Source organism: Quercus lobata, chromosome 12 (genome assembly GCF_001633185.2).
Source record: "Quercus lobata isolate SW786 chromosome 12, ValleyOak3.0 Primary Assembly, whole genome shotgun sequence".
Lineage (NCBI taxonomy): Eukaryota > Viridiplantae > Streptophyta > Magnoliopsida > Fagales > Fagaceae > Quercus > Quercus lobata.
Window position 1 is genome coordinate 42,586,078 of NC_044915.1, and position 18,648 is coordinate 42,604,725.

At 32.0% G+C, this 18,648-nt stretch overlaps 1 protein-coding gene and 1 pseudogene across 1 annotated transcript; both read left to right on the forward strand.

Annotated features, from left to right (window-relative positions):
* Positions 1–866: 866 nt before the first annotated feature.
* LOC115970687 lies at positions 867–17,004 on the forward strand (annotated as a pseudogene).
* Positions 7,770–11,577, forward strand: LOC115971487 (putative membrane-bound O-acyltransferase C24H6.01c). The gene is made up of 11 exons (XM_031091439.1): positions 7,770–7,859; positions 7,940–8,010; positions 8,086–8,267; positions 8,349–8,397; positions 9,008–9,111; positions 9,224–9,288; positions 9,529–9,599; positions 10,020–10,077; positions 10,293–10,393; positions 11,328–11,382; positions 11,534–11,577. The coding sequence occupies exons 3-9, from the start codon at positions 8,209–8,211 to the stop codon at positions 10,310–10,312; spliced, it is 426 nt and encodes a 141-aa protein (XP_030947299.1). The 5' UTR covers positions 7,770–7,859; positions 7,940–8,010; positions 8,086–8,208; the 3' UTR covers positions 10,313–10,393; positions 11,328–11,382; positions 11,534–11,577.
* Positions 17,005–18,648: the final 1,644 nt, after the last annotated feature.

Consider the following 18,648-nt stretch of genomic DNA (forward strand, 5'->3'; position numbering starts at 1 on the left):
TACTTCCTCTCCCACAGTCTTTTCTCTTATTTTTTTTTTTTTGATCTTTTCCTTTGCCGTAGCTCTCAAGCATTTGTTTCTCTCCTCTCTCATGGTAGCAGCAAGCTCTCCATGAGTAAAGAAAGCAACAAGCTCTCCATGGCAGTGGTGATGACGGCGGCTTTGATATGGATTTGAGTTTGATTTTGGGTTTGGGTTGATGGGGTTTTTTGTTGAAAGTTTTATTTTGGGTTCTAAGTTGTTAGAGTTTTCCGTTGAAGGTTTGATTTTGGGTTTGGATTGATTTTTGGTTTAATTTTCCTTTGTTTTTGGTTGATTTTGTGATTGGAATATCATGGGTTGTGATGAGTTGTGATGGGTTGTGGTGGTTGGGCAATGTTGGGTGGATTTGATGCAAATTGGGACGGACACAGTTGAGTGGATTTGCAGAAAACTACGACGGACATAGAAAGAAGAGAGAGAAAGAGAGAAATTAATAAAATATTGATGCGGCGTTTTTAGTGCAATGTTGTGTAAATTTTTGCACTTTTTGTATTTTGCAATGACTTTTTGTGTAACTTAATAAAATATTGATGCAGGCGTTTTTAGTGCTATGTTGTGTAAATTTTTGCACTTTTTATATTTTGCAATGATTTTTTGTGTAAATTAATAAAATAATTTGTCTTCATGTTAGCTCTCTCTATATGGTTGGACTACCAAGTTACTTTGTGACTTGACTTGCACATATCTTCCTATATGCCTATTCTCACTTCTCAGTTTCACTTTTCCATCAATATAATTTACATAAGCTTCACTTTTGCTTTTAAAAGTAAAATTCAAAAACCTTTTTTTTTTTCTCTCGAGTTCTTCACCAATTTCTAGTTATTATGGCAACTCTAAACTCTGCTCTATTATTTTGTGGAGATTACATGGAAGATTATGAAGTTATGGTTCCATTTGTGTGTTTAAGGCATTTGGGGTAAGTGTTGATTGCGTCTCTCCAAACAAGCAATCCGGCCACAAATGCATCACTGCTGTTCATGACTTCAGGGCTACGAGGTAATCTTTAATAATTTTATTTTTACTAAATTATAAATCACAAGCCTAAAGTTGGGATAATTTTGATTTTTCCTCCTAAAATTTCAAAATTTTGATTTGCTTTTGTAACACGATGTATTGTTTGGATTCCCTAGATTTTCATATTGGCACCCCAACAACACTCTATGTTTGTGTTTGTTTTGATTTACAATCTCTATATTTGGGATTGTTTTGATTTTGCTTCCTCTATGTTCGGGATTATTTTGATTAATCTAACACTTAATAGATAGTTCGGACTACATATTAATGAAAGTGAGTAAATTCAAAGGGCAAATATTAGTAAACCCACCTGTGGTTTGACCTGTTTGCATCTTGCCTACCCGTGGTTTAAAACTTAACACTTTACCCACCTGTGTTTAACTCCATTAAGTCTTCGTTACCCACATCTGTTAACAGGGGCAAACATGTCTTTTTGCTCTCATTTTATGTCTCTCATCCCAAAACAAGAAAAAGAAAAAATACAATAGAAAACAAGAACAAAATGGGCTATTTCAAACCCAGGAATATGCATCTCTTAGAACATGGCTCAAATCAATTTTTTTTTTTCAAACCCAGAAAACAAGAACACAACATTTGTAAATATAGTTCAAGATTTTCAGTTATACACATCCAAAAACTTTTTCGAAACTAACTCACCTGACTCCATACCAAAAACCCCTCTCATTTTTCAAACCCAAAAAACCAAACTCAACACAAACCCCAACCTCATTCTCGGATTGAATTTAGCAGCAGAAAATCAGTTATGGAGTTGGAGCAAACACCAAAGAGAACCATCATCGTCAATGGTGGTGGTGAACGAAGTAGCAACATCCACCAGGAAAAAAAAGAAAAAAAAAAAGAAACCCACAAACACAACAGCCAACAATCCAAGAAACCCTCTAGTACTCACCATCTGAAATTAAAACCCACCATACCCACCTTCATTGTGAAATCCCACTCCCATGAATTCCACCCATAAACACCACAACTCAACACTACCACCACCATGCCCACAATCCACAACAACCGCAAGCCACAAACCACCATAATTAGATCATATCAAACCCACAACCCAAAAAAAAAAAAAAAAAAAAAAAAAAAAAAAAACGAAAGGGATAAATATTCTTGAGTTTTGCTCTTGGGTTTTCCATCTGGGTGGCTAATTGGATTTTCTCTGTGGTGGCAAATCGGCCTTGTTAGCACCACAATTGGAGAGAGAAGAGATGAGAGAGAGAGATCAGTCGATGTATTGGAACAAAGGGATAAATTTGAGTTTGAGAGAGAGAGATGATGGGAGTGAGAGAGAAAGACGATGAGAATTGAGAGAGAGAAACGATAAAGCAAATAAGTTTGCTTGTTTATTTGATCTTGTTTTGACACAGCTGTTTCTCTACAAAATCCCCTCTTTGATCTGTTTGTTTGTGTTTTCTTTGTTATTTTTATTTTTTGTTTTTTGTTTTGGGAGAAGAAATACATAAAATGGGAGCAAAAAGACCTTTATCCATTTTTTTAACAGAGGTGGGTAATGGAGACTTAATGGAGTTAAACATAGGTGGGTAAAGTGTTAAATTTTAAACTATGGGTAGGTAATGTGCAAACAGACCAAATTACAAGTGGAGTTACTGTAATTTGCCCAAATTCAAATGATATTGAACATTAGAGGAGTGGATCATAATTTTGAAATATTAAGGAGTAAAATCAAAATAATCACAAATTTTCAGTGTGTAATTTGTAATATGGTCGTTTTTATTTATTTAAAAATATCTTTTGTAGCAAAAGAGAATTGAACCCTGAACGTCTCTATTAGGAAGTGTTAGTTAAACTAAAAGTCATTGGTCTTGACTCTAGATACCCATTTTTAAGAGAGGTTAACAATGAGTTCCTTGATCTTTAACTCACATGTTTGTTTGCAAAGAATTTTTACATCTCAAGAATGTCCAAGTGTGCACTAGGTCAAATTATAAAAACTTTTTTTTTTTTTTTGAGAAAGTTTTAACCTATCTCTTTATCATAGACTAAAAGATTAATCGATTTTTTGTTGTAGACGGAGATTCTCTTACTTAACCATTAGAGGCTTTACTGGTTGAGTTAACTGGAAACTACAAATTATATAAACTTTTAAATCACATATAAGTGAAAAAATATTTTTTTTAGGGGGTGGGGGTTGGTGTCTTGTAAAAATGGAAAATATAGGATAGTAATTACCAATAACCACATTAAAATTGGTAAAATTATTAGTACTTTTTATTTTGTTGAAGTATAAGTGTGTAACATATTAATTAGCAATTAAATAAAATTTGAAAAGATACTGGCCTTGATTCCTTGCATCTTATTCTTACCCACTCCATTATAGGATACCCGTTCTCAATTCTCATCATTCTCTTTTTATCTAATTAATTGAGTGACATAACCATTTTGATGATACACTACAAGAAAACTGAGCAACTGCGGCGGGCCTATTGCGGCGGGTGCAAGAACCGCCGCTATATGTCGCCTATTGTGGCACTTTTTTGACCCGCTGCTGTATATGAGATCTATTGCGGCGTTCCATATGCCCGCCGCAATAACTCTAGTATTTTGGGGCGTACTACAGCGGCAGGCTAATGACCCGCCGCAATAGACCTGTTTTAGCGACACTCAACTTAGATATAACGGCGGATCAATGAACTACCGCAATAGCTCAAGTATTTTGCGACAGACTACAGCGGCGGGCGAATGACCCGCCGCAATAGACCTGTTTTAGCGGCATTAATCTTAGATATAGTGGCGGGTCATTGACCCGCCGCAATATGTACTCCTTTTTGCGGCGGGTTGGACCGCCGCAATAGACATTTAAATTCCCCTCTATTTTTTTCGTCTTCCCATTTACAGATCAAATAGTAAATTACATCCGATTGGCATGAAAATTGGCATGCATGTTAAGAACATATAGAAAATGTGATCCAACGGTTGGATTTTCAAAATTTAAATTCAACAATAAGTTATTGGTTGGTATAACATTTTTTAGAGTTACATCAAGTGTAACTAAAACTCCACGATATATTTCTTAATTCGATATGAATTTTGACAAATGTACCGTTAGATTACATTATCTTCATATATTTTTCATACATACAAAATTTGAAGGTGATCAAAAATTAATAGTCATGTCATCAATCAATTGTTTAAATTCAAGTTTTTGTAATTTAAAATAACGTATAAAAGATGAGTTTAAAGATCAAATGGTAAATTACACCCGATTGGCATGAAAATTGGCATGCATGTTAAAAACAAATAAAAAATATGATCCAACGGTTGGATTTTCAAAATATGAATTCAATAATAAGTTATTGGTTGGTGTAACATTTTTTAGAATTACATCAAGTGTAACTTGAACCCAACGCTATATTTCTTAATTCGATGTGAATTTTGACAAATCTACTATTAGATTACATTATCTTCATATATTTTTCAAGCATACAAAATTTCAAGGTGATCAAAAATTAATAGTCATGTCAACAATCAATTGTTTAAATTCAAGTTTTTGTAATTTAAAATAACGCATAAAATATGAGTTTAAAGATCAAATGGTAAATTACTTCCGATTGGCATGAAAATTGGCATGCATGTTAAGAACATATAGAAAATGAGATCCAACAGTTGGATTTTCAAAATTTGAATTCAACAATAAGTTATTGGTTGGTGTAACATTTTTTAGAGTTACATCAAGGGTAACTTGGAATCTAACGCTATATTTCTTAATTCGATGTGAATTTTGACAAATCTACCGTTAGATTACATTATCTTCATATATTTTTTACGCATGCAAAATTTCAAGGTGATCAAAAATTAATAGTTATGTTATCAATTAATTGTTTAAATTCAAGTTTTTGTAATTTAAAATAACGCATAAAAGATGAGTTTAAAGATCAAATAGTAAATTACACCCGATTGGCATGAAAATTGGCATGCATGTTAAGAACAAATATAAAATGTGATCCAACGGTTGGATTTTTAAAATATGAATTCAACAATAAGTTATTGGTTGGTATGATATTTTTTAGAGTTACATCAAGTGTAACTTGAACCCAACCCTATATTTCTTAATTCAATGTGAATTTTGACAAATCTACCGTTATATTACATTATCTTCATATATTTTTCAAGCATACAAAATTTTAAGGTGATCAAAGATTAATAGTCATGTCATCAATCAATTATTTAAATTCCAGTTTTTGTAATTTAAAATAACGTAAAAAAGATGAGTTTAAAGATCAAATGGTAAATTACACCCGATCGGCATGAAAATTGGCATGCATGTTAAGAACAAATATAAAATGTGATCCAACGGTTAGATTTTCAAAATGTGAATTCAACAATAAGTTATTGGTTGATGTAACATTTTTTAGAGTTACATCAAGTGTAATTAGAACCCAACGATATATTTCTTAATTCGATGTGAATTTTGACAAATGTACCGTTAGATTACATTATCTTCATCTATTTTTCATGCATACAAAATTTCAAGGTGATCAAAGATTAATAGTCATATCATCAATTAATTGTTTAAATTTAAGTTTTTGTAATTTAGAATAACGCATAAAAGATGAGTTTAAAGATCAAATGGTAATTACACCCGATTGGCATGAAAATTGGCATGCATTTTAAAAATAAATAGAAAATATGATCCAACGGTTGGATTTTCAAAATATGAATTCAACAATAAGTTATTGGTTGGTGTAACATTTTTTAGAGTTACATCAAGTGTAACTAGAACCCAACGATATATTTCTTAATTCGATGTGAATTTTGACAAATCTACCGTTGGATTACATTATCTTCATATATTTTTCATGCTTAAAAAATTTCACGGTGATCAATGATTAATAGCTATGTCATCAATTAATTGTTTAAATTCAAGTTTTCGTAGTTTAAAATAAGGCATAAAAGATGAGTTTAAAGATCAGAGGGTAAATTACATCCAATTAGCAAGAAAATTGACATGCATGTTAAGAGCAAATAGAAAATGTGATCCAACGGTTGGATTTTCAAAATATGAATTCAACAATAAGTTATTGGTTGGTGTGACATTTTTTAGAGTTACATCAAGTGTAACTTGAACCCAACCCTATATTTTTTAATTCGATGTGAATTTTGATAAATCTACCGTTAGATTACATTATCTTCATATATTTTTCATGCTTAAAAAATTTCACAGTGATCAAAGATTAATAGCCATGTCATCAATCAATTGTTTAAATTCAAGTTTTCGTAGTTTAAAATAAGGCATAAAAGATGAGTTTAAATATCAAAGAGTAAATTACATCCGATTGGCAAGAAAATTGACATACATGTTAAAAAAAAATAGAAAATATGATCCAACGATTGGATTTTCAAAATATGAATTCAACAATAAGTTATTGGTTAGTGTAACATTTTTTAGAGTTACATCAAGTGTAACTAGAATCCAACGATATATTTTTTAATTCGATGTGAATTTTGACAAATTTACCGTTAGATTACATTATCTTCATATATTTTTCATACATACAAAATTTCAAGGTGATCAAAGATTAATAGTCATGTCATCAATCAATTATTTAAATTCAAGTTTTTGTAATTTAAAATAACGCATAAAAGATGAGTTTAAAGATCAAATGGTAAATTACATCCGATTGGCATGAAAATTAGCATGCATGCTAAAAACATATGAAAAATAGGATCCAACGGTTGGATTTTGAAAATATGAAATCAATAATAAGTTATTGGTTCATGTATCATTTTTTAGAGTTACATCAAGTGTAGCTTGAACCTAACCCTATATTTCTTAATTCGATGTGAATTTTGACAAATCTACCGTTAGATTACATTATTCTCATATATTTTTCATACTTAAAAAATTTCAAGGTGATAAAATATTAATAACCATGTCATCAATCAATTGTTTAAATTCAAGTTTTTGTCGTTTAAAATAACGCATAAAAGATGAGTTTAAAGATCAAATGGTAAATTACATCCGATTGGCATGAAAATTGGCATGCATGCTAAAAACATATGTAAAATAGGATCCAATGGTTGGATTTTGAAAATATGAAATCAACAATAAGTTATTGGTTCATGTAACATTTTTTAGAGTTACATCAAGTGTAACTTGAACCTAACCCTATATTTCTTAATTCGATGTGAATTTTGACAAATCTACCATTAGATTACATTATTCTCATATATTTTTCATACTTAAAAAATTTCAAGGTGATCAAATATTAATAACCATGTCATCAATCAATTGTTTAAATTCAAGTTTTTGTCGTTTAAAATAACGCATAAAAGATGAGTTTAAAGATCAAATGGTAAATTACATCCAATTGACATGAAAATTGGCATGCATGTTAAGAACATATAGAAAATATGATCCAATGGTTGGATTTTCAAAATATGAATTCAACAATAAGTTATTGATTTGTGTAACATTTTTTAAAGTTACATTAAGTGTAACTTGAACCTAACCCTATATTTCTTAATTTGATGTGAATTTTGAAAAATCTACCGTCAGATTAAATTATCTTCATATATTTGTCATGCTTACAAAATTTCAAGGTGATCAAATATTAATAGCTGTAGGTGCTTAAGAATTTTTTGCCTTTGACTTTGGCTTTGGCTTGATTGCCTTGCCTTGCCTTGCCTTGGCATGAATTCTTGTTGTCCCACATTGGAAAGATCTCTTTCCTCTTCATGCCATATAAGGCATGAACCAATGGATGAAGAGTACCACTAGTTTGGCTTCTACTCTTTCGTCTTCCAACGATCCCTTCGTCTCTCCACTGGTACGCTACCTATTCTCTCCTTATTTCCTTCCTAATTTCTCTATTTCTTTCCATTTCTCATTCTTTAAATTAAATTACAGATTATCACTCCCAACTCTACGGCTTATGCTCCGCCTCACCCTGGCTCTCCAAATTCACTCATCGTTCCAATGTATTAACTCTCTCTCTCTCTCTCTCTCTCTCTCTCTTTTTCTTTTAAATTCCTAATTTTTATGTATATGTTTAGGATATGTCAGATGCGCAATGGAGGAACTTTTGAGCGAATTTACCGATTCTTACAATCGTTTTTGCGATTTTCGGTTTGGCCGTCAATGCATTCAGAGCCTGTTTTCGACTCAAAGCCAGAGGAATGTCTTTCCTTTGGCTTTTCATTTCTTTCATTTACCTTACTTATTTGCACGGAGCTTGGTATGCCTGCCAACCTTTCTCCACATTTCTTCAACTCTCTCTCTCTCTCTGTGTTTTTATCATTCTTTCTTTCTTTGGCAGCATTGTGTTCATCTTAGCAATCGCTTTGCTTAATTATCTTCTAGTTGAGGTGCGTTTTCTTCTGCCTTCACCTCCATTTTCCTGTTTGTTAGGCTATAACATCTTATTTTTTGCTCTTTTTTACTATCAAAGTTCCTGTCTTTGCCCATTTTCATAAACTTGCTTTCTGATTATTATGTCATTCTAACATTTTAAATTTCACCAATGCTGTAACTTTAATGAGACCACAACACTTCACAATAAATTATAAGCAGTAGATTGTTACTGGTGGGCGAAAAATTAATTTCAATGGTGGTTTCAATTCAGAACCAATAACAACTTACCACCTAATTGTTTTGAAAATGTTGTTGACGTAATACTTCTTGACTTGAATAGGTTTCATATTTGTAAAAACTGACTCTAAATTTAGGGTTTCTATTTATGCTTGTTTTTCTTTTCCATTTGATTTTGCAAAATTTTAGGACTTAGTTAAGTTCATCATTACATAAGAGTGACAAATGTGTCTTTTTTTGTTCCCTCCTTTTTTTTTAACTCGCATGCTATGTTATATTAGATTAGTGATCTCTTCCTTTCAATTGGTTATTGTAGCTTTCATTGTAATTGTTATCGACTGAAGTTTCTAATTCTGCTTGTATTTTACTAGACTTATATTTTTGCAGATATTTGCACGAAAGAACTACTTCTTACTTGTACTCTGGAGTTTTAATATCTTTTTTCTTATATGCAATCGCGTTTATGAAGGATATTCATTCTCCATAATAGGGTAAGTTCTATTAGCTTGGTTATTAAATACTCATGTACTTTTGAATATATCTTAAGTGCAAGTTATTATGTGATATCTACTCAACACAGTTCCGTTTGTATATTGTCCCTAGGCAACAGTGGGCTTACTTGGACAACTTCCGAGGCACCTTTAGATGGCATATTTGCTGTAACTTTGGTATTTCCTTACATCTTCATTTGTTGGGATATTAGTTCCAAAATTATGCTTTTATTCTGATTCTTGATTCAATTAATAAGTAAACCACACTAGTTGTTTTTGCTTTGAGTTATCAATGGAAGAAAGGTTTTCATTTACGATGAAGCATAATGCAAAATAATAGGTTCTACTTGTAGATATTGAGACTTCAGCAACTATTCTATTGTTTCTTTATATGGCTTTGTTTAATTTTTTTGACAGTTGTTTTGCGCATGATAAGCTTTGGATATGATTACCATTGGGCAGATCAAGATTCTCGTTTTGATCAAGAGGTATTTGTTTCTCTCTGACTTCCATTTTCCACCTTTCTTTTTTCCTTCTTCTTATTTTATGGGATTGCTTGCTCTATGCTTAATAGGCATGTAGTTCTTTTTAAAGGATTCTTACCTTGTCTACTAGGAGATCAACACAATCTGCTAAGTTTGTGGCAATGACAGTTTCATTCTCTAAAAACTGTTCCACAATAATGGCCAAAACACCCTAAACTGGTGTATCTTTATGCGTTAACGCATCTTGCTATATGGTACCTATAAAAAATTATATGCATCTCTCTTTATGGTTTGAATCCCAAAGAATTTGAATCCTTGACTCTCTCTCTCTCTCTCTCTCTATGAGAAAATTTTTGTGCTTCGTTGTTGTGAAATTTCATTGTTATTCAATATGAGATTAATATCTAAAAACTCTGTCCTTAGGGTTTCAAAGAAGAAATCTCAAATTTCACACTCTTTGTCAATCGCTGCCTTCCGAAAGGTAAAACAACGAATCTCAAACCCTCACTTCTCTATCAGATCTTCAAGATTCTTCTTCGTATATATATTCTCTCTCTCTTTTTTTTTTTTTTTTTTCCTCGTTGTTCTTTTTGGTTCCCGAGAAAATAGAGGAAAATATTGTGATCTGGGTAATTTTGTTCCTGGGTTTGAGTTTCTTTTATAAAAAATTTACTTTTTCTTCTCTTCTGATAACAGTTTTCTCCACTTCGAAATAAACTTTTTGTAATGCAAGGAACGCTATTGTGCTTTGAGTCTGATGCATTGCAGTTGCAGAAGAACAACAAATTTTGATCTTGGTGAGTTTTCCTTCTCAGCTAGCCTTCACTTTTCGTGTATTCTTTTTTTTTGTTTTTGTTTTTTCTTCTTCTATTATGGTTATAAACTGAGTATTTGTACACTTTTCCATACATATTAATTGAAAGCTATGGTGAAACCGATGAAAAATGGCCTTATCTTTAATGGGTTTCTTTGTTTACAAAAGAAAGAGCAACCCCAATTGAAAAGGGGATTGCTTTTGCTTTGATTTGCATATGCTCACTGTTTACAGATTGTGGTGATTATTGATTCAGATGTGTTTTATTGGGTTTTCTTAGATTCTTGTTGACAAAAATATGGCATGGGAGGGAAAAAGAATCCTCTTTTTGAATAAAAAGTGAAGATGGGAAAACCCTTTTGCTTCCAATTATATTTCCAAAGATGTTATCTTGGGTTTTGTATTGTTGATTGGGTTCTTATTAGTAATTAGTCTGGATAAGTGTCGATTGTGAAAAATCAATAAATATTTAAAAGGCAAACTAAGCAAGTTTGTTCTTTCAACTTGGATGATTAATACAGTTCTTTTATATATTTTGGTTTTTAGCTTTGTTTAGGATTAGTTTCGAGCTGTTGCTGGGTTTTCTTTACATGCTAATGAAGGAATTTCTTTTTTGGCTAAATCTCTCACAAGTTTTTATGAATCTTAATTAGATTATAGGCAATTGCCCATGTTTGATTTTGCAAGATTGGATTTGGATTGGAATTTCAGTATTTAAAGCTCTGGCTTTTTCTCTGAAACTACTATCTTGAAAATTCAAATCAAATCCAAATTCATTGGCATGTAAAGCAACCAAATATGATCTTGGAACTACAGATTCCCTTTCCATGCATCCAAATAAAGTCTTACGATTGTTCTTAATGGCATTTGCTTGCATTTGTTTGGATTTATCCTTTACAACGAAAACATGGTTGCAGGTAAACAGGAACTACAGGGGAAAATACTCATTGCTCATATTGATATTTGGCCAATGTGAGTCCTTCCACTTTCTATATAACGTATTTCGTGAATGCTAATACGCTTTAGGAGTGATTGCAAACAACAAGAATTTTATATGTTCGTGAAGTTTCCAATTATGCTTGGTTTGCATTGTCCATGATCTTTCTTTGTCTCCCTGTCAAAGATAATGGGCAGCGACTGTATCGGAGGCTATTGGCTTTGGGAGCCAGCGGAGGGAGCTCTAAATAGGGTTGTTTGGTGTCAACCCAAATGTCATATTTACATAGAAGAAAACTATTTGCCATACATAAATTAAAAATTTATACAGGCACATGGTTATGAACACAATCTGTTACCTAATATTGTAATTCCAGCACAGAAACCCACAACTTGAATCTAATTTACATTGAAAACCCAACAACGCATACATAAAGACATAGGTTAGCACTGGAACTAACAAAAAAATAAAATAAAAAAAGAATTTGGTAGGAAGAAGAAATGTAACTTTAGCAGGAGCCATTGCAGTTTTGAATAATTCCAGCATATTAAAATAGCCTTAATAAATCAAATCCTTTCATTGGACATATACGTTAAAATGTACGATGTGAAGTAAGAAAGACGACATATAATTTGGCCTGTTTTTTTGTTAACATAGATCTCTCTATTGGCTTTACTAGTTCTTTAAGTAGGCTTGGAATATGAAGCTAATTTTGTTCTCTACTGGGTGGCAGATTAATGTGACAATATATGATTGGGATATAATTGGGAAAAGCACTGTTCTTGGTTTGGTGACCGTTCAAGTTAAAAGTGAAGGTCAAACTGGTGCAGTATGGCATACATTGGATAGCATGTCAGGGCAGGTATCTTCCTTTTTTTTTTCTTTTTTTTTTCTTTTTTTTTTTTTTTTTTTTTTTTTTTTTTTTTTTTATGGTTTCACTTTAATAGTGTTTTAACATCATTGATCATACTTTATAGAGACCAACACAACTCTGGTATTTACTTGGCAGGTTTGTCTGGACATTAGAACAATAAAACTGTCCGCAAATTCTCTCAGGTAGCTTTTTGTTGTACCTTTTTTAAAAATGTTTTGCATTTAATTATATTGGTTGACTCATCAATCTCTCCTTCTCTCTCTCTAAATATAGACACACACATATGTAATCCCAAATTGAACTGTTTTTGGGGTACATGGCTTTGTACTTGTGCAGAGAAATGTACCCTCGTTTTGGAAATTTTATGTGTTTTGTATCCTGGAAATTGTTATAGAATATTTTTATATTGTTTGTACTTTAATCTTGTTAAATTTGTGATGCAATCCTTCTAGATAGTTAGCACATATTTCATTTAACTTGACTCCATATTATGTATAGTAATGATGCAGTAGCCTGATGTATTAACATTACTCATTAGCTTACAGCAGCAGCAGTAGCAGTTAGAAGAATAATCTAGTAGTTTTAGTGTGAAATTGTAATAAGCAACTTTAAGTAACAACTAGAGTTAGCTAGAGCTTTGCTAACTCAATTAGTTAGCAACTAAGGCTGTTAGCTAGAAGTTAGTAATTATGTTAGCAGTTTGTACAGCTGGCATTAGGCCCTGTGCTGAGTAAGTTAAATTCCGTAGAAGTTAGTACTTAAGCATGGCATGTATAAATATCCATAAGCTGTACAAATTATTCAGTTTTGAATGCAATTACATAGATTAGCCTAGTGCTATTTTCAAGAGATGTATTATGTTGTATTTTTGTTCATTGTTGTGCTCCTAATGTCTTAGTGGAGTGAAAATTATTACAGGTTATTTTTAATAGAAATGTGGTTTTAGAACCTAGGAGGGACCAAAAAAAAAAAAAAAAACCTATAGCAGCGGGCAAAACCGCCGCTAAAAGGTACATAGGGTATGATGTTCATGAAGCCCTATAGCGGCGGGCTTATCCTGCCGCTAAAGGACACTTGACTCGAATGGCAACCTCATATGGCGGCGGTTTTTAGCCCGCCGCAATAAACTAAAACCGCCGCTAAATGACAGATCTATTGCGGCGCTTTTTGCGACCGCCGTAATTGACCTATAGCGGCACTACAGCACTGGCGGGACAGCCCGCCGCAATAGCACCCGCTGCTATAGGTCAAATGTACCTTTAGCGGCGGTTTTTGGGCTTTAGCGGCGCTTTTGGCCCGCCGCAATAGCCCAGTAGCCCAATAGTACAAATTTATTAAGGATGATAGAAATGCTTCTTCTTCTTCATCATTCAGCTCCTCAATGAGTTTTTTTCTCATATAAGCTTACTAATATTGTAAAAGCAGCTAATCATAATATCATATGTAACTCGGTGCTAGCTCCCGAATTAGGGAGGGTTGAGTACCAAGAAGTGAAATCGGGTTGGGATAAAACCAGATAAAATCTCAAATTCTAAATTTATGTACAAAAATAAAATAAAAGTTAAAAATATATAAAACTTACAGATTGAGATGAAAATGAATATGATAAATGTGACATCAACAACCTAACAAATAAATTTTTTAATTATATTTTTATTTTATATTTAGAGTATTATTTATATAGTAGGATTTGTAATACTTTTAACGTCATTTGAAAAAAGAAAAAGAAAAAGTGAGCTATTTGTTACATTCTCACAGGGAGAATGTGTTAATCACTTTCCTATTCCCTCAACAGCTCTACACAGAATTACCAGGCCATGTCTTTACATTAAATTCAAACTATCATGAGGTAAAGTCAGAGTCCTATGATGCTCTCATTATACCTGGTGGCCGGTTCACGGAGCTCCTCAGCATCAACGAAATGGCATTGAGCATTGTAAAAGAATTTGCTGAAGCAGGAAAACCTATAGCCACTACATGTCATAGCCAACTCATGTTAATCTCAGCGGGTCTCTTGAAAGGCAAGAAGTGCTTTGCATTTCCTAGCTTAAAGCCCATAATTGAGTTTGCAGGTGGGAATTGGTGGGCAAGACCAGCTGAAAATCCATTAGGAATTGACATTACTGCATGTGTTATGGATGGAAACATTTTGAGTACTATTGGGTGGCCTACACATGCTGAATATCTTGAAATTCTTCTACGATCCATTGGAGCAAAAATCACAAGAACTCGGGATAATGCAGTGCTTTTTCTATGTGGGGTAAGCCTAAATTGATGCAAATCATTCCCACCTTAAATGAAAATGACAGGAATCAATGTGATCGAATTTGTTCTTTGGTGGTCCAGACAGTCAAGTGTATATACAAACAGACAGAGACACTTGCATAAACAAGGTCATGTTAATTCAATTTGATTTAGCATTAAGTTGGATTCATGCTCAGAATCGCACAAAAATTATTTAACTTTGCTATATTTGCTTCAGAACCCCATCTTGTGTGATATTAAAAAGTTACACCTAAGTTTGGTAGCCTTATCAACAAAGTCATAAAAGAAAAAGGAAAAAGGGCATATATATGTCCATTCTAAACCCTATGCTTTAGGAGTGGTTTTAAATTAAAACTTATTGTTTCACAAGTTTTAAATTAAACCTTGGAATTTAAGATTGTTACAAATTATAAACCTAGATTTTTCTTGTTTTCAAAACAAACGTTGGATTATTGTATCAATTTAAACTCTCTAACAAACATGAAAACCAAACCTAAAAGGTTAGGGTTTAAGTTAATTTGATTTTAAAAGCATGAAGTTCAATTTGAAACTAACAAAACTATATATAAAGTTAAATTTGTAATATTCATAAATTTCAGAGTTTGAAATTATATGATTTAATTTGAAACTATCACAGAAAAAAATGTAGCCTTAATTCTATGCCACATTTTGCTGCATACACTCTACATTGTATTATATACTAGAATTTGCATAATTAGTATTTACTTTTTACTTATGAGTTATATGCCTTTTATTTATAAGTGAAGCTAATATTTTTGTTTTGTTTTTGGTTACTGTCATTATTTCAAGGATTTTGTAGAAGATTATGAGATATATGTGCCATTTAAAGCACTGCAAAGCTTGGGTTACAAGGATGATGCTATTAGCCCAAGTAAGAAAGAGGGAGAGAGCTGTTTCACTGCAATTATGACGACGAGGGAACAAGCAAGGTCAGCAGTGAGAAGCGCGACCATAACTTCGTCTTGACAGCCAAATGGAATGATATCTGTGTATACAATTACGATTGTGTTGTGGTGCCTGGAGGGAGGTCCCCAGAGTTTCTGGTCATGAACAAGAATGTGGTTACTTTAGTGAAGGAATTTGAGGAAAAGAACAAAGTCATTGCTGGGATTGGCCAAGGGTTATGGCTCCTGGCTGCTGCTGGAGTTCTCAAGGTGAATTTCTAATAAGCTATCATAATTCTCACAAACTCTTTATTTTGATAAATGCACATGATAATGCACATTTTAGTTAGTTTTTTATGCTTCTCAAAAAAAAAAAAAAAAAAATTATTCTTAGGTAAATTATATTTATATGTTAAGAGTAGTTTCTAGTTAAGTCTATAGTTTTAAAGGTTTCAAAGAAAATCATGAATTTTAAGACTATTTCAAATTAAACCTTGTAGTTTCGTTAGTATCAAATGAATCCTATAGTTTTAAAATAACATTAGTTTAATTATTAGAATTTCCGAATTTGATTGGGAGTGTAAAATTAATATGATTTTAAGAGTTCTGAATTTGATTTGAAAATTGACAAAACTATGGAATTTCCAAACTTAAGATAAAAAAACGAATGGCCTTATTTAACTAAGAGGATAAGACCTCCAATTGATGGCTACTATAATTATAAAAATAAATAAAAATTCTTTCATATTGTCATATTTGGTCAAATATTTTTTTTCCTCAATTAAGAATTATAGTTGCTGTTCTTCATCACCAGTGGAGCCCTCCAGAGTACCCATTCTTCAAGGCAAACTTCGATGCTGCGGTATTCAAGACCAGCTCCTCGGCAGGTATTGGTGTGATCATTCAAGACGGCATGGGAGAAGCAATTGGAGCTCTAACGATGCCAATCCCTTTAGCCAACTCTGTGGCAACCATGGAAGCCTTGGCTTGTCACAGGGCGGTGCTGTTCGCCAAAGATATAGGACTCTCAGACGTGATCTTTGAAGGAGATTCTGCAGAAGTGATCCAAGCAATCACCCAAGAGAATTCGGACCACCCAGACTTTGGTCATATTATCGATGATATCAGGATTTTAGCTTCAGACTTAAACTCATTTCAGTTTTGTCATGTGAAACATAATTGTAACGTAGTTGTTGATGCTCTCGCTAAAAGAGCAAAAAATTCTTTGAGCTTAGATGTTTGGCTTGAAGATGTATCAGATGATATTGTTCACCTTCTTTCTTTTGACGTTCCTTAAGCAATAATAGTTTCTGCTGGGCTAAGTTTTGGTCTGGTTTCTCAAAAAAAAAAAAAAAAAAAAAGAATTATATGTTGTATGTTCTTGAGAAATGGTAATTAGTAGGGTGGGTTACTTTGGTTGTGGATATTCTTAGGATAAGAAATGTGCAAGCAGTTATGCAATGAAGGCTATCGTGAAGGTTGCTGGTGGGGAATCAGAAGAGTTTACTGAGTGTGTCACTCCTGGCAAGCTGGTAACTGCAATTGGATGGCCTGCACTGCCAACTTTTATTTCACAACTCTCTGACATCCTTGGTTTATCGGTGGTATTTTGATTGTAATTTCCCCCATATCAATAAGATTAAAGAAGCATATATATATATATATATATATGTATATGCATTTGAATCTGTCTAATGTGGGATATATAGAATTGTAGTTTTATAAAAATCCTTACTCGTAATAATAAATAATGAACTAGAATTTATAAGAGCTTCACTGTCTTAAATATTTGGCTGAATGTATGGTTGGCATGAATTAATTTGTGTGTTTTAGTGTTTCTCTTCTCTTTTGTCCTATTTTTCTTATAACTTACAAGTCTGAGATCGTAGGTAACTTCATTTAAATAACAAGTATTAACCTGAGGGAAATTTCATCACATATCCAAATGACAGGAAAGCGGCAAAGTTGTATAGAGTTTTAGTTGGAGATAAAAATTATGGCTCTTAATGATTAAGGAGGCTTGATGTACTTCATAATTAAAATATGATGTAGTAGTATTGTCCCCTCTAAATTTGAATGTCTTTTAATACACTCTAAACTTAAAAATTTAAAAAACCCCTTATTAACTAATGGTAATAAACACTTTGCCCCGTACATTAAGATTTTCATTGAATTAGGATAAATTCAAAATTCAGGATTTGATTTTTTTAATTATTTATTAAATCTGTCAGAAATCTTAACCACAATGAATAAAGTATTTTTATTATCAAAAGTTAAGATGGGACAATACTCAGTTTTGAAATTTATTGGGACATTTTAGCCTCACCATAATTAAGGAGTGAAAAATGTAACAATTTAAGATTTTACTAGTTAAGCTAATTAGAATCCACAAATAATTAATATTATAATTAGTAAAATATGTGTAATATATTGTATATTACACAATACATTATACATACACACGTTTTGTGTGTGTCTGTACAAAACAGGCAAAGATATTCTGAAAAGATAAAGATATTCTGAAAAGATGTTTTCTAATTAAATGCACAAAACCTGTATTAAATGTTTTTTGCATTATACTCGTATAAAAGTATTTCAACTTGCATGACTAAACTTTAATACTTTATCTGAAAAAATAATTGTTTATTTTTTAATTAAGGCGTGTCATTGTATATGATGATGAAATTCTCAAAATATATATTTTTAATTTCTATGTTTTATTATTTATATTAAGCATATTGGCATTTCATATTTTTATTATAGTCTCTACAAATTTATCTGATATAATTTGAATAATTAGATATCTAATTATCTCCATATGTATGTATGTATGAATATGTTAGATGTTAAATAAACAAAAATAAATTTATTCTAATTGATAATAATTTGAGACAATAAATACTTTTTTGTTATTTTTTTGTTTTGTTTTTGTTGTTGTTGTTGTTGTTTTTTTTTTTTTTTTTTTTTTTTTTTTTTTTTTTTAAGTAAGTGAATTAATGAATATACGAAGACTTATCCTTCATTAATTTGTTATATATCGTGCTAGCCTAGAAAACACAACTTAAAATTGGAAAAAAAATACTAAATTTATTAAATTCTTAATAAGTTGATTTCCAAAAGCTTATCAAATTATATTAAGATAACATAAACATGTTACCAAAAACCAAATGGAAATATCATAAAAGAAATAACTGAACTATATAACCGTTGTTATGGTCTCAAATTTTTTTGTTCAAATTCATAATATATCCATACTA

Coding starts and splice junctions, on each gene's coding strand:
- LOC115971487 (XM_031091439.1), top strand. CDS start 8,209: ATGTCTTTCCTTTGGCTTTTCATTTCTTTCATTTACCTTACTTATTTG. Junction 8,398..9,007: donor TTAATTATCTTCTAGTTGAG/GTGCGTTTTCTT, acceptor ATATTTTTGCAG/ATATTTGCACGAAAGAACTA. Junction 10,078..10,292: donor CAATCGCTGCCTTCCGAAAG/GTAAAACAACGA, acceptor TTCTGATAACAG/TTTTCTCCACTTCGAAATAA.